Source organism: Aspergillus costaricaensis (assembly GCF_003184835.1).
Source record: "Aspergillus costaricaensis CBS 115574 unplaced genomic scaffold BO79scaffold_35, whole genome shotgun sequence".
Lineage (NCBI taxonomy): Eukaryota > Fungi > Ascomycota > Eurotiomycetes > Eurotiales > Aspergillaceae > Aspergillus > Aspergillus costaricensis.
The window spans coordinates 249,995-264,760 of record NW_020291835.1 but is presented as its reverse complement, the minus strand read 5'-3'; the positions used below and the strand labels follow the sequence as shown (position 1 = coordinate 264,760).

Sequence of the window (14,766 nt, the reverse complement as noted above, 5' to 3'; positions counted from 1 at the left end):
GAACCCAGCTCGCTTTCCACTGAGATTCATGTGATTGACTAAGGCAACAGGCAATTTTGAAATTTGATGCCTTGCGGTAGCCAAGTTCAGACTTTTATGTCCTTGTGCTCAGAGTCGCGACGCCGCTCGGAAACATCCTATTATCGTACGGAACTCGCAGAATAGAATCGGCTTACCAGAGGCGCATCATGGCGGCCGTGGACTTCTCCAAAGTCTACTCTGCTACTTATAGCAGTGTGAGTACTCCTTCATCGTGCCCTTTCTGGTATTGCAAAAACCTCGTCTTATGAGGCGTGTTGAACAACACCGTAAGGAGGCTTACAACAGCAATTTAACACTTGTGGCTAGGTCCCGGTTTATGAGTTCAAACTCGATGGCGACAGTGTCATGCGAAGACGTTCCGATGACTGGATAAATGCTACACATATTCTGAAAGTTGCCGGGTTTGACAAGCCTGCGAGGACTCGCATCCTAGAACGCGAGGTGCAGAAAGGGGTCCATGAAAAGGTGCAAGGTGGCTATGGAAAATATCAAGGTAAGATGAAAATTTCCCAATATCGCCTCGCCGTTGCCGTGCTATAACTAAATGCAGGGACTTGGATTCCGCTTCCTGAGGGCCGTATGCTCGCCGAGCGCAACAACATCATCGACAAGCTAAGGCCGATATTCGACTATGTCGCTGGAGATCGCAGTCCACCACCTGCCCCGAAACATACCACTGCAGCCTCGTCGAAGCCAAGAGCCCCGAAGAATACAAACAAGAGAGTCGCAACCGAAGAAGTTGTCCCTGCTCCAAAACCGCACCGAAATATGGCACCGCCCGCCTATCATCCCTATGAGCCTTATGAAATGAGCCAAGGATTCGACGAGGATGAATCTTTAGAACAAGCAACGCTTGAGTCGTCTTCTATGATTGCGGATGAAGAGATTATGGCAATGTCTCAAAATGGTACATATTCACGGAAGCGCAAGCGTGGGATAAATGAGGCTCCGGCAATTTCAATCAGTGAACAAGAACATATACTCTATGGTGATCAACTGTTGGACTATTTCATGACGGTAGGGGATGCTCCGGAAGCGACACGTATTCCTCCCCCACAACCGCCAGCCAATTTCCAGGTCGACCGCGCAATTGACGATTCTGGAAATACTGCTCTCCATTGGGCATGTGCCATGGGTGACCTAGAAATTGTGAGGGATCTACTACGGAGAGGAGCAAATATCAGAGCTCTATCTGATCAGGAGGAGACACCTCTCGTGCGTGCCGTGCTGTTCACGAACAATTATGAGAAGAGGACGTTTCCACCGCTACTAGAACTTCTCTTGGACACAGTCTCATTCCGAGACTGGTTCGGCGCTACTCTATTCCACCACATAGCAGAAACTACTCGGAGCAAAGGTAAATGGAAGAGCTCGCGATATTACTGCGAAGTATTGCTAGATAAGCTACGCGTTACGTTTTCGGCTGAGGAAGTTGATTTATTGCTGTCCTGTCAAGATCAAAATGGGGACACTGCTGCTCTGATTGCCGCTCGAAATGGCGCGTTTCGCTTGGTTGACCTACTACTCGCGCGGTGTCCGCGAGCTGGTGACCTTATAAACAACAAAGGCGAGGCAGCCTCAACTATCGTCCGACGGGTACCACCTAATGAGCGCGACGTCCCTCTTCCCCCTTCGTCTATTACGATGGGTAATGATCAATTAGATCCGGACATCAAGGCACCTGTTACATCAGATCACCTGCCTCCCAGCCTTCCGCAGGACTCCTCCCCTACTACCTCGGCATTAATGTCTAAGATCGCCGTCATTATGTCCGAAGCGAACAAGAAACTCACCGCAAGCTATGGCAGCTCCAAGGCAACCCAGCAAGATTCAGACGATGTTGCGAACCCGGAGGCACTGTATGCGCAACTTGAATCGGATCGACAAAAGATCCAGAAACAGGTCGGTATGCTGGTAGCGAAAGAAGCCGAAGAAGAGTCAATCGACACGCAGCTTGATCGTTACGAGCAATTGAAGAACAGCTACGAATCACTCTTGGAGCAAATCCACCAGGCTCGACTCGGAGAGAGGATTGCCTCAACGCCAGTGCCCGAGAAGGGGGATACTGGATCTGACCAGGACCAACTACGTCGCACATACCTTATGGCTCGTCAATTGTGCTCTGCCCAAAAGGCTCGGCGCTCTACCATGAAGGATCTTGTCCAACAGACAGCCGATGCAGGTGTAAGCACCAAGTTCGATGTCCATCGCAAGTTGGTAGCACTTGCCACCGGCCTCAAAGAGGAAGATTTGGATCCAATGGCCGCAGAGCTGGCTGAAACACTCGAATTCGATCGAATGAATGGGAAGGCTACAGGAGCCGAATCACCAGATCCAGAGGCCAGGGAATCGGCCACATTCCCCATCCCTGGTCCGACAGTATCTGTGGACGCCTGATTGGTCTGGAAGGGGTTGTTCATTTCCAGTCATCGATCGTTCACCTCCCGCAGTTCCTCCAATCTGTGGTAACGCTTCTCGTTATGGATTTACTTGTAAATTATTGCCGGTTTGGACATGATTACCATCTACGCAAGAGCAGTTAGTCAACAACAAGCTAACTCTGCCTACCTACCTCCCTGTCTACTTTCTTACCAGGGATGCGCTGCAATCTTCTCACGATCACTGATGCATGTTGATGTTAATTTCCTACTACTACTTCTAGCGGGCAATTTAAGTTTCTAGTTTGCCAGCAGATACCCACTCAACTTTTTTTTTCCTTCTCTAATTTCATGGTTCCACTCATCTTCCTTCACCTGTCTATCTATCTAAAGTCTAAACCATTTGCATGATCGTCCCGTCCGTCCCTTCCAAGTGAATCCAAAGCAAACACGAACACGAACGTAGTGCTTACCTAGATGCCTAAGCCCACATGAAGATAATCGTGGCTGGCTCTGAGATGATCATGAAAAGTTTAGATATGTTGCCATCTCTTCCTTTCTCTCTCTCTGACCAGGCCAAGACCATCCTCGAAACTAAAATGGATAGTGTCTCTGATCTTCTTGGCACCTTCTGATACTTGCATGTGAAAAGCTTATGCCACTCCGGTTGAGGTTTCTTGACACTAGTTAGTTATTCTCAAGGTCTGAGTGAGTCACTTGGAAGCAAAACCTATTATGAATGTTCTGGTACATGAAAAGGTAGGACCGTAGAAAGTAGCAAGTGAGAGCGAATGTTGAGCTTCATTAGGGTACTCATGACCGTAAAGGCCATATAATATCTACTAGGTATGGACCAGCAGGGTAGGTAAAGTAGGTAGGTACGCTTGCAACAAATGCAGGTTAGCCACCTCTACGCGAGTAACACACAACGATAGTAGTATAATAGAGTTTGGATTACTTCATAATATTCTCATCGAGGGAATGTCACAGTGTGGCAGTGCACTGAACAAACAATTTCTTTCAGCTTGCAAAAAAGAAAGGAAACGAAAAGGGGTAGGCGAACTAGGTCGCATAATCTCGGGAGGCAAAATAAAGGCAAAAAAGTAGGGCCCGAACCGCGATTCGAACGCGGGGCCTCCTGCATTCCAAGACCCGAAGCAGGAATCATACCACTAGACCATCCGGGCTAACTTATGAAACATCTTTCTGAGCATGTCTCATACGCAGGGACGAGCGTGAGCAGGAAGATGAGTTGCCACAGAGATCTATCTATCTATCTATCCGTCGCGGGGAAAGTGAGATCAACACACACACACAAAACAGGCAACTGCAAACGAAGGCCACATGGGCTAAGTCATGTGACAGTAAGCAAACAAACAAGATAAAAAATTACGGGCCCGAACCGCGATTCGAACGCGGGACCTCCTGCATTTCAAATCCCGAAGCAGGAATCATACCACTAGACCATCCGGGCTTTTGTTATGTAATCCATTGGTGTCAACGGATTCATGGTGGGTTGGAAGGCTGTGGAGTATGCTCTATGCATGTCCGGGCGTGTGATTGATTATCCATTAGGTTTTTGACATCGAGTTTAACCTGCCGATTGCTGGCGAGATCTCGGCCTACGGGAAATAGCGATAGGCGCTCCATACCCGTACTATTTCACTTTTATTAGTAGGTTAACGCATTTGACATTACCCAGGTGCGCATTGCATTTACTCCCGTCCTGCGGCGTTGTCTAGCCGGTACGACCCATTCCGACTTCAAGGCATTGTGGCAAGCCGATCTCTTGGCTTCATTTATTACCCATGGCTACTCAGGACCTGGGTTGTTCTTTTGGTGTTTTCGTATACATGCGAGGCAGGTACAGCGAGCCACTGAGTTCTAAGTTAAAGTTGAAGCAATGGTATTGGTATAATAAGGTTGGGTGTTTTGCCACGCGGCTATTTATGGGTGACGAAAAGGAGACGGAATGTGGAAGAGGACTGGGTGGTCGTTATAGTTTGATGGATCAGAAGTCCGTTGCTTAGAGCAACCATTGATGCGCTGCTCTTGTATAGTGGCTGTTAGTCACGGCGTTGGGCCACTTTGATGTGCATTTGTTGCGGGAATGATATATAGTATCAACACTATGATGCCGCAAGCCGATCAGAAAAGACACGGACGCTTTTACTCGATTCCTTGACGTCAAGTTGACTACGATACGGTAACAGCAAAAGCTATTAGGCATGGTAAGCAAAGGCAAATATCCACAATGGAGGAAAGGATCATACCATGGGGCAGGGATTCACACGGACCAGGATGGGAGGCGGCTACAGGTCAGCTTCCGCCACTGCAAGTATGAATGAAACACGCCCCGTGTATAGAGTAGTACATAGAGGCCATTTTTCAGCAGACAGGTTAGTAGAGGATAGGCACTGGACATTTTCAGGATGTATCGACAGTCAATCATAAATCGGCCGAGAAATGTAAACGGTCAACCTGTTACTATCCTCATACAGCCTTCCAACTTGCATGAGATCTGCCTACCTGTGAGCAGTAACTGAGTTAGAACCTGCGTCGAAGAATCGGTGTAATGCGACGCTTATGCCAGACTCCCCACTCATATTTCCATATGATCAAATGGACATTGATCCCATATAGCCCAAATAATGGCGCAGTGGGTGACTACCTGTTTGGGCATGACAATGCGAACATCGCATGATAAACGCATCCAGCTGTTCGACCATATATTTCATGTCACCGTCAAAATCGTGTGATTACAGAGTTGTAATGTCTTTTCGTGTAATCGGGAACAAATCGACTAGATTGTGCATTGATGCTGGATCAGTAGGTACTTTGGCCTGTCAGCTTTGTATGTGCTTGGTACCTCCCACAAATACACAGCCTTTCGTGTATTTTGTCAGAGTGCGTGCTCGTTAACGGTCTGGGCTGAGAGGTGATCTACCCCCGATTGCCTCCATGTTGCCTAGCTCTGCTGTAGCTTTGAGTTTACTGTGCTCGGAATCCCGCCGCAACATGAAACTGAAACCGTCCAACACATTGCTTATCCCGAAGGAGTAGCTCTGCGCGCCATATGGCAATACCAAGACGTGTTCCAAAAATTTCAGCGAGGAACAATGCCTGCCAAGTTGATTGACTAGACCGTCAGCAGGCGTCAAAAAAGTTACAGCTAAGCGAATGGTCGGGTCAGTCCCATCCAGTTTCCTCGATTTTGGCAGATCCACGGAACATGACCCAGGAGAACCACTCCACAGACAGACCAGTTCTCATCGACCATCATCTGGGTTCCCAGTGGCACACAGACCTCTAGCAACGTCACCAATGATCTGCGTGTAAAATGAGCTGACTTGGTGATCGGATGTGCAGGGCCATCTCTGCTGCCTTCAATTTTTCGTTTGACGCTGCCAGTAGCTCACGGGCTGCGGGACCACCCGTTCCACACACACATGGAGACGAGTTTTTCAAGGGGTCATCTACTTGCAGGAGCACTCGGGAGCCCACGGGCGTTGAGCATTCGTTTCCTGTTGACCGAGTGAAAAGGCCGAGCAAACTGAGACATTGCATGGTTCGACAGGCCAGCAGCAGTACGCCCAATCATGTTTCCACTCTCAAACCGGGTTACTTGATTGAGCTTACCACGGAATCCTCATGACAAGGGGGAAGATACAGAAATGGCATCCCCAGTCTACATACTTAAGTATGGTCTCGAATGAAAAGGCACGAGGAGGCCGCTAGAACCGGTAAAGTGGCAGGCGAGAAGGTTCCATTCAGGTGCTTGGCAACCGAGATAGTCGGGAGTTAGTGGCTCCTGGGCGAATCCTTTTGGACCGGGTCACTCTAGCGATTTCCTTCGCTACTAATTATCAGATGCCAATGCCCACTGGTCAGGGGGGAAGGCGGAGAATTCTGGCTATGGGATTCGCCCAGTACTAGACTAGCAGCCCCCCTCCGCATGCTGCATCGTGGCTCTTCCACTCTACTGCAATCATCGTGAGTGGATCGGGTGGGGATCTGGAAGACGAAGGAAGGCCACTCGATGTAGGAAGCGCTCGGAAGGTTTCGAGGTACCATTACAGTTGCTCTTCGCAATTGGACGGACGTCGATGCGGGATTTTCTTGTGCAGAAAAAAAGGTTATCCTGCCGCCAGACCAGTTAGGCTAGTTAGAGAGGTACCGAAGGAAATCAGATCATTAGACAGGAAGTGTAGTAGGCACCGCAGCACGAAGGACTAGAGAGTAAAATATGATCCACCACTAGGGTCGATCAGCAGCGCCCGTCGGCTTTTTGGCGCTCAGCCGGAAATGAAACAGAGGAGGGGAATATCCTTTACACCGGGAGAATGATGAGTTGTTTGAGAAGGAGAAGTAGAAGTAGAATTGTCTGGAGGGAACTTACTTCTCTCGTGGTGTAGATACACCGAACAGGAGGAAGTGGTGGATGATCTGCAAAAAAAAGAGGGAGTGGGATGGCTAGGCTGGGACTATCTTCGATCAGCCGCGAAAGTGTTCAGTAATCCGTTCAGTGCAAGTTCAGTTCGCCATTTTCCTTCCCCCCCTTCTTTTTTCCCATTCTCTGCTTTTCCCCCAAATTTCCAAATGCCCGACCGTCTGGAGCCCCACTGGCTCCAGCATCTCGCCGCCTGCTCTTTTGGTTCTCCCTCAATTTGCCCCCCCATACTTAATAATCCGATCATCATCTACTAACGTAACTAGTGGTCACCACTGCTTCTCCGTTAACTACTAGTTAACTTACCTTCTTACTACGGCTACTAATCGCCAGTGCTTCGGCTTCCTTTTCAAGTCCTCACTCACCCTTGTGACTTCCATTGGATTGTCCCGTCGCCCGTTATTTCACTTTTAGTGATTTTCTGCTTTCAGGGACTTCCTCTTGACGCACCATTGGTCTCTCCTAAATGGTTTAATTGTCGACGTCCGCCGTCTGACCTCGAATTTCTCTGGTCGGACACACCTCCGCCCCTCATTCACCTTCATGTCGCTACCCCACACCATCTACTCGTATCTAGCATTATCTCCTACACATGGAGGTTCATACGTTGGTTTGTGCGCCGGGGAAGCCTCTTCCCCCCGCACAACCCCAGCTTTCCGCAGCCGCAGCGCCTGAGAAGAGAAAGCGGGTCCGTCGATGGCATCACCGAGGATTTACAGGCTGTTCGACATGTCGTCGACGCCACGTCCGCTGCGATGAAGCATCGCCGTCCTGCAAAAACTGTACACGCCTGGGTCTTGAATGCGATGGCACTCAGGGTCGTATGACCTTCAAAGTCTACGGACCGCCGCAAGCGGATTCGTCTCCCGCCACCGCCAAGAAATGCGACAAAAAGATCAAGAGCGAAGGGGACGAGCAAGTGAAGCAGGAGCCGGCAGGAGACGAGAATGAGCCTTTCGAAACATTAGTTGTGTCTCCAACAACTGTGTCCGACCTGAAGCCTATAAAATATCGCTTCCAAGACCCCATCTCTCCCGCCGAGTTTTTATCCTCGTCACTGGACTGCGTCGAAGGCCGGTATTACACTCATTTCGTCGACCAGGTCTCTACTCTACTACTCATCTATGATAATTCGAACAACATTAATCCCTACCGAAGATTCTTCCCTGAGCTCGCTCGATCCTCAACGTCAATGGCCAGCGCTATGCAAGCCATGGGTGCGTTGCACCTTGCCAATACATCCAAAGGACAACAGCGAAACAAGCACTTCCAACAAGCCATGAGCAATTATGGCGAGGTTGTCAAGTCCTTTAGAACCCGATATACAGACCCCAACCACAGCGTGCGACTTACGGATTTCGCCACCTGTCTTTTACTGTCACTGTTCGAGGTGAGTCCCTTGTTGTTGACCTGGGCATAACGAGCACACAAAGCTAACTAATCAGATGATGGATTCTCAACATCACAACTGGGCTATCCATCTTAAAGGAGCCCGAGAAATTTACCGAATACTTTTCACCCCTAATGACGACCCGGACAAAGAAGCCAAGCGCCTCGCTGAAATCAATCACCCACTTCGACCCTTCCTCGTATCGCTGCTCTCATACTTAGACGTTGCGGGTGCCTGTGCCACCAGTGAGGGAACCGTGGTGGAAGGCAGCTATTGGACAACACACGGAGGTGGCTGGGAGTACAATCTGGGTACACCAAGCCTGTCGACCGAACAACCTGCTTATAGTCACCATCTTGTTGAACTGCGCCAATGTTGGTCTGCTATGATGGAGATCCAAGCCGCCATCAGTGCCTTTGGAAAAGCGAAACAAGATGGTCTGATGCCGTTCGAACAACAAGACTTGGTTTATCACGAGCTATTACAGCGGCTGGTACAATGGCGTCTGAACGCACCACAGGCACTGCAGATGTTAGGCGAACTAGACGATGAGAGCTTGCGACAATATCCATACCCCGATGTCCTTGAGTATGCCGGGTGTATCGAAGCATATGAAAAGGCCACCAACATATTCCTACATCGGGTTGGAGCAGCAGGCCGTCCTGATATACAGCCCCAAAGGGCGCTGTTAGACATGCTTGCTACGCGAATCTTGGCGTTGATTGGAAAGCTCGCAAAGGACGTGGGTCAGTTGGCGGTACTATGGCCACTTTTTACAGCTGGCCGAGAGTCACGGAACGAGAGCGAGCAGAAATTTGTGCGGCAGACCATGACTGATCTCCAGCGGTTCGGGTTCAAGGTATGTCAAGGATACACGCCAGTAATGATCAAACAAATGCTAATACGACTGCAGAATGTTGATAAGGCCCTCGAGGAACTGGAACAAGCCTGGTTCAAGCAGCGAGCTTTCCCAGAAGGTTGGATTGACACTATGGACGATATACGCTCCTCAATCCTACTCCCTTGAACAAAGCTGCTTCGTGGCTCGCTGATGACGTTCTCTGCGATTCACGACCGCCCTGAGCCATCTTGACATGGTATTTGACGATTTATAATGGACATAAATTACATGGAATGGGGAAAACACGGAGTCTACGTATTGGTGCAATACTGGCGTTACTGTTTGGGAAACTAAGGTGTTCGGCTGGGCTGGACCCTTAGACTTGGATTTGCGGAGCGTGAGGAAATATCCTTTGCAAATGGTTTGACTATATGTGCTGTTTGGGTGACGGATTTGTGCTGTTTTTATTCTACTGGAGGAGTTGGATCACTGTTGTACAGATACAGACAAGGCTTACTGAAAGTCATATATAGAGTTACACCTTGGCGCCCGTGAGAGTTATCTGCTTCTTACACTGCCTGAAATAGAACAAAAGCTAGTATCTGATATCACCATGAGAACATTTGTATGCATCCATCTGTAACTAAAGCAAATCACATTAAATCTCTGGGTATACTTAAACCCCTCTAGGCTCTATCATATCTACAAAGCAAACTTTTCACTCAACCATAACTTGAGGGAGGACGCAGGCAGTTCAGTCTTTCCTGCCTTCTTTCCCCCCACCATTGATCAGTCAACGACCATCTCAACCGATCAACAAACCGCAAAAAAAACCAGCATCACCACAACCACCAATCGTAAAATACAACATATAAATTACTGCGAGGCTCGCCTCGCGATGACAATAGACTTCAGTTCTCCTCCCTCCCTGAAGAAGACGTCGTCGCCTCAGGCTGTTGATGATGTTGATGATTATCACCACTACCAACTTCCTCGACGGTTTCGGTCGCAGCACCCTTGCTATCGATGAAATGCGAGATGCGGTCAATAGGCAACCAGGCGCTTTCGGGGGTGATGAAGTAGGAGATTAGAGCGAAGATGGTCACACCGGCCATGATGATTGGGGCGTCTGGTTAGAAAGAGGGAAAGTAAGTAAGCAGATGTTTTAGGATGAAGTATGTTGGAAGGGAAGGGGTTCTTACAGTTTAGATTAGCGCCGGTGACGGGGAACTCGTAAGGAGAGAATAGCACAGCTACCACCCAGCCGTTCCAGAAGACACCGATGAACTGGAACGGCTTGCTCCAGCGACCGAGACTCCACTCGGGCTTGGGGAAGCGTTTCGGGGTGCAGAGGAGTCGGCCGAGGCAGATGAGGCCGTATGCGGCGGCGCTAGGGACACCGGCGGCGGAGACGAGAGATGTGAAGGCAACGTCGGAGGGTAGGAGCGTGCAGCTGATGAGTGCTGAGACTCCCCAGACTACGATGACGGCGTTGCGGGGCTGGCCGTTGTGGACTTTGGAGACCCAGCTGGAGAAGGGGAGGACACCGTCGCGGGCGACGGCGAAGACGAGGCGGGAGGCGGCGACGATGGCGATCGCTGTGTTCTGTAAAGTGGTTTAGTATGTGAATATGTGGTTGGGGGGGGGGGGGGGGACTTACGAGCCACAGTGCAACTATGCAGATGACGTTCATGAAGATGTGGCCTCCTTTGCCGAGGACGACGGCGTAGAGGGGCACGAATGGTTGAGGAGAGCCGAAGGACATGAGAGTGTCATTGTCGGGCTGATCATGTCAGTATGGGGCTGTTGGATAATCGTTGCATGAAAGTGGGGAACTTACTGCACAGAAGAGGAACAGAATGATAGTTGCTAATCCACCAATGCCACTGACGACAGTACTCCAGAAGATACCACGTGCTGCCGTCACCGAAGCATGCTTGGTCTCTTCTGCAACGTGACCAGAGGCGTCGAAACCGATCAGGATACCGGCAGTGGCGAGGTAGGAAAGACACCAGTTCCAGCCTGCAGGGGCACCTGTGGCGTTGTAGGTGGACATGAATGCCTCTTCAGCCGTGCGGAAACCCCATGTGTTGGCGGCACCAATCGGCAGCCAGATGACATTGAGGAAGAAGTCCAGCATGACGATGAAGGACGAGAAGTAGAACACCCATTTGAAGAACCTAGCTGTAGAATTATAAGCAAATCTGAACAGAGAAAGGATAGGCGCAACCCTTCTCGGGATTGAACATACGCGGCAGGTAGTTCAAAAGTGCGGCCAATGCTAGCAACACTTCCGTGCAGATCCACTGGACAGCACGGAACTTGACACTGGATGTGTCTTTCGGGAAGTCGACGTCGAAGACCGTCAGTTCCTGTGCGCTAATAAGTAAACTATCTTGGGATATCCTTGAAAGTGACACTCACCGAGAGCATGTAGTTGACAGCAGATTGGGTGTTGCTAGCACAGAAGGTCGTCCAGGCAGTAGTACTCCACCAAGCAACCACAAATCCGAGTAGCCTTCCAAAGCGAGGGCCTCCAGACTCCGCGGCCCACAGGTAGATAGAGCCCGCGGAGGGCGAGGCAGAGCATACCTCCGCGATGACAGCAGCGGTAATGTATGTGAAAACCAAAGTGACTAGATAACTCGTCCTACACAAAATGAGTCATGATCATTGCATAGACTGTGGTAGAGCCTACCAGTAAGCCAGGTTACCACCTGCTGCGATACCCGTACTATAAGTGACGCGCACTCCTCCAACAAAGTAGAGCGCAGCTAATCATGTGGGGTTAGTGACCTTCATGGACCTAGAATCCGCCATGATTATTTCACCTACCGAATGTCGTCGAGAAGTTTTCAAGCAATGTGTATGTCCTATGAAGGACCTGTAAATCTGATTAGACAAACCTGCATGCAATAGGCTTGCTAAGGCTGACTCACTGGCTTATAGCCCATAGATTTCTGTTGGTAGTATATCAGCGATTACTTGTTCGATATCGATACTCGATCGTTGAAAGGAATGCCACTGATAAACATACCAGTAGCTTTGCATCTTCTCGGGACTCTGCCTCGCTCCTGACCTCTTCTCCTCCGGCCGGAACAGTGTCAGGGTCGACAACGAGCTGCGAGTGTTGCTGGTGAGGTGACGGTGCCATGGCTGCCGTTCTGGAAACCAAGGCCAATGCTCAGAGGCTCAAAGGTCCACGTCCAGGAGCGTGCAGATAGAATAGTTGAAAGTGAGGAAGTTAAGTGAAGATGTTTCTGTCGCAAGTCAGCTGAAAATTGATGATAGACGATCAGGAACCTGCTAACCCCACTCTGTAAGGCGTAAGACAGCAAGGAAAAAAAAAAGGAACCAAATTAGCCTAGTGGATAAGCTAAAGCATTCGTGCTCCCGGTTTAACGAGTCAAGATGTCACCAACACTCCCCAGTCTAGCAAGGATATACACTTATCCAGTTCCCTTGTCTTCAATTCAATCTAGTTGACGGGATAGATAGTTGAGGGCTGACCGGAGATGTCTGCTCCGCAAGAGCCAACGGTGAGGGAAAGAAGAATTGTTGAAGCTCACTTTTGCGCTCCACTAGCGAGCCGGAAGAGCGCGCAAATTCCAATCAGGGCCTGTGGGTGGAAGGATGCGACCGCCGTGGGTCAAGAGAGTGTACCTTAAGGAGCCAAGCAAGAAATTAGCTCTGGTAGCATCACCGCAGCGGAGCCGTTCCACGTTTGCGTGAGCCCGTTCGGCCGTGGACGGATCCTTTACGCGCTCCATCGCCTGCTGGGGACAATGCGTGCATGCATGCATGAAATTGTTTACCAAGTTGGCACTCGATGTTTCTCGATGGATATAATGATTCGCAAAGTAGACGGGGTGCTCTTTTGGCGCACACAAGACAGCGATTGCTTCAAACCGGTTGAGGGAGGGTGTCAATCGCATCATCATGATTTATCTCCATGCCCCACCATGAGTGGAGCGGGATAAAAAGCCGTGCGAGGGGCCGGCCATTACCAGGACCTGGATCTTGACATCGATTCGAGGCCAATTCAACCAACCGCCACTCCAATAATGACTGCTAGACAATATCCAGCTATTTTGCGACGGGTATAAAATCGAACAGCAATCAACGCGGGCTTCCCTGGCAGGAGGGGATTTCAAGTATTGTCTCAGGCAGCACCATCTGGAAGAACATGCACGTGACCTCATGGATCAACTTCTTATCAACTACACTTACCATCTAAATCTTATCCTATCAGTATAAATGCCGGGGATGTTTTTCAGCTAGGACTGGTGTGTTCCATTTTGCACTACCCGCAAGGATCATATGTTACGCTGCATAGCACGGACATCCCATCCTCCACCCTGACAGCCCGAGCTCGCTGGAATCAACATCCACGTGGACAGTCGATCATCCGATTTGCGGAGAGGTGGTTCCTCTGGCATTCGTGATTAGATGCTATCAATGGGTTGTTGTGCTAATATATGATTCTGGCAGCATTTAGGTTTCAGGTCACTAGTCAAACGGAGAAAGATGCCTATAAACAACGGTTAAGTGTTCGGGAACTCTTTGATGATCAAAGCCGCAGTCTGCAAACGCAAATGATGATGGAGGTGTCTACACGAACAAAGAAGCTGGCAAATATCCAATGACCAACTACCCTGTCTGGCGATTCCACGAGCTCACACACCTGAACGGGAAGTTCACTGCCACCCTTTTAATGAGCTGTCAGATATCCCCGCCGGACAAGGTTATAGCTGGACAACTGTTGTGATTCACAATCTCCGAAGGATGGCTCGTGCCCGTCGCACGAGATAGTGATATGTATTCCAGAAGGGTGCTCTGCATGATATGTACAATTATCTCCGATGCGGCGCCTAGACGGCGTTACATCCGGTTACGGTTGGGCCAGGATTGTAGAAGTAGGAGGACACAGCTTGTCCGACCCGGTTAAATAGTAGCTCAATTGTACCGGGATGAGCTCCAAGTCTTCAATGTAGATCCCCATCAGTCGGCAATTCGTTGCAGCACGGGTAACCAGGTCAAGATGATATGAAGACCTTCTTGGGATAGTATTGTATACACAGATATGCGACAGCGGCACGATAGGACCCTATTAATGCAGTCAATACCAGCATAAACCATGAGGAAAAGTGCATGGTGGACGATGCCTGATGCCAAGCGGGAGTGACAGCTCAGGCTCCGCGAAGCCGATGGCCAGTCAATGGGCCTTCCCCGCGCGGCTTCCCCTCATTTCCTGCAAGTCTTTGGTCACATCACCCACGGCTACTAGTACTATCGTTCTTCAACCCTATGGAGGTGAATTCCGGTCACCGGAGTCATCCTTTCTTTATGCCAAGTTTAGACTCGTGGATAATTGGCATGTTGTGTTCCCGCCATCCCTTGCGCGACGGTGACCTCCCCGCATTTGGAACGATCAATCTCTCTCCTGATTGAATCATGAATCAGGAGTTCTCTCCATATAGCTGTACGTGCCTGCACTCTTCAGCTGATATTTGAATTCACTAACGTCTCTGATTGAATGGGTTTACAGTTCGAAACAATAACCCGCCGTCCTGCCGTCCTTCCTAGCCTGCCCTTCTGTCACACCACCCATGTGGCCCAGACGCCCCCTTCTGCCACCTTTGCAGCATTGAGAGTGAGTGGAATG

At 49.8% G+C, this 14,766-nt stretch overlaps 5 protein-coding genes and 2 non-coding genes across 7 annotated transcripts; 4 read left to right on the top strand and 3 right to left on the bottom strand.

The window, feature by feature from the left end:
- Positions 1–188: 188 nt before the first annotated feature.
- BO79DRAFT_180182 (putative APSES transcription factor) lies at positions 189–2,743 on the top strand (the record flags this gene model as incomplete). The annotated part of the gene is made up of 3 exons (XM_025680077.1): positions 189–236; positions 349–535; positions 593–2,743. 3 exons carry the CDS (start codon positions 189–191, stop codon positions 2,437–2,439), a joined length of 2,082 nt encoding a protein of 693 aa, XP_025535855.1. The 3' UTR covers positions 2,440–2,743.
- A 784-nt stretch (positions 2,744–3,527) lies between these two features.
- BO79DRAFT_t222 lies at positions 3,528–3,607 on the bottom strand. Its single transcript has one exon. It is a non-coding gene; the product is annotated as a tRNA-Pro (tRNA).
- Positions 3,608–3,814: 207 nt separating this feature from the next.
- On the bottom strand, positions 3,815–3,894 carry BO79DRAFT_t221. Its single transcript has one exon. It is a non-coding gene; the product is annotated as a tRNA-Pro (tRNA).
- A 1,177-nt stretch (positions 3,895–5,071) lies between these two features.
- On the top strand, positions 5,072–6,656 carry BO79DRAFT_231942 (uncharacterized protein; the record flags this gene model as incomplete). Its single annotated transcript, XM_025684195.1, has 8 exons — positions 5,072–5,173; positions 5,254–5,327; positions 5,404–5,479; positions 5,598–5,755; positions 5,832–5,988; positions 6,151–6,220; positions 6,442–6,487; positions 6,548–6,656. The coding sequence occupies 8 exons, from the start codon at positions 5,072–5,074 to the stop codon at positions 6,654–6,656; spliced, it is 792 nt and encodes a 263-aa protein (XP_025535854.1).
- Positions 6,657–7,026: 370 nt separating this feature from the next.
- On the top strand, positions 7,027–9,708 carry BO79DRAFT_180177 (Zn(II)2Cys6 transcription factor). Its single transcript, XM_025680076.1, has 3 exons — positions 7,027–8,260; positions 8,316–9,119; positions 9,174–9,708. Exons 1-3 carry the CDS (start codon positions 7,463–7,465, stop codon positions 9,285–9,287), a joined length of 1,716 nt encoding a protein of 571 aa, XP_025535853.1. The 5' UTR covers positions 7,027–7,462; the 3' UTR covers positions 9,288–9,708.
- Positions 9,709–9,769: 61 nt separating this feature from the next.
- On the bottom strand, positions 9,770–12,670 carry BO79DRAFT_211103 (putative amino acid permease). The gene is made up of 11 exons (XM_025682949.1): positions 12,413–12,670; positions 12,139–12,361; positions 12,041–12,061; positions 11,937–11,985; positions 11,800–11,875; positions 11,526–11,751; positions 11,353–11,473; positions 10,942–11,285; positions 10,762–10,884; positions 10,304–10,706; positions 9,770–10,230 (listed from the first exon to the last, which is right to left on the bottom strand). The coding sequence occupies exons 2-11, from the start codon at positions 12,253–12,255 to the stop codon at positions 10,013–10,015; spliced, it is 1,698 nt and encodes a 565-aa protein (XP_025535852.1). The 5' UTR covers positions 12,256–12,361; positions 12,413–12,670; the 3' UTR covers positions 9,770–10,012.
- A 1,293-nt stretch (positions 12,671–13,963) lies between these two features.
- On the top strand, positions 13,964–14,704 carry BO79DRAFT_274117 (uncharacterized protein). The gene is made up of 3 exons (XM_025687572.1): positions 13,964–14,128; positions 14,244–14,583; positions 14,650–14,704. Exon 2 carries the CDS (start codon positions 14,270–14,272, stop codon positions 14,510–14,512), a length of 243 nt encoding a protein of 80 aa, XP_025535851.1. The 5' UTR covers positions 13,964–14,128; positions 14,244–14,269; the 3' UTR covers positions 14,513–14,583; positions 14,650–14,704.
- The last annotated feature ends 62 nt before the right edge of the window (positions 14,705–14,766 follow it).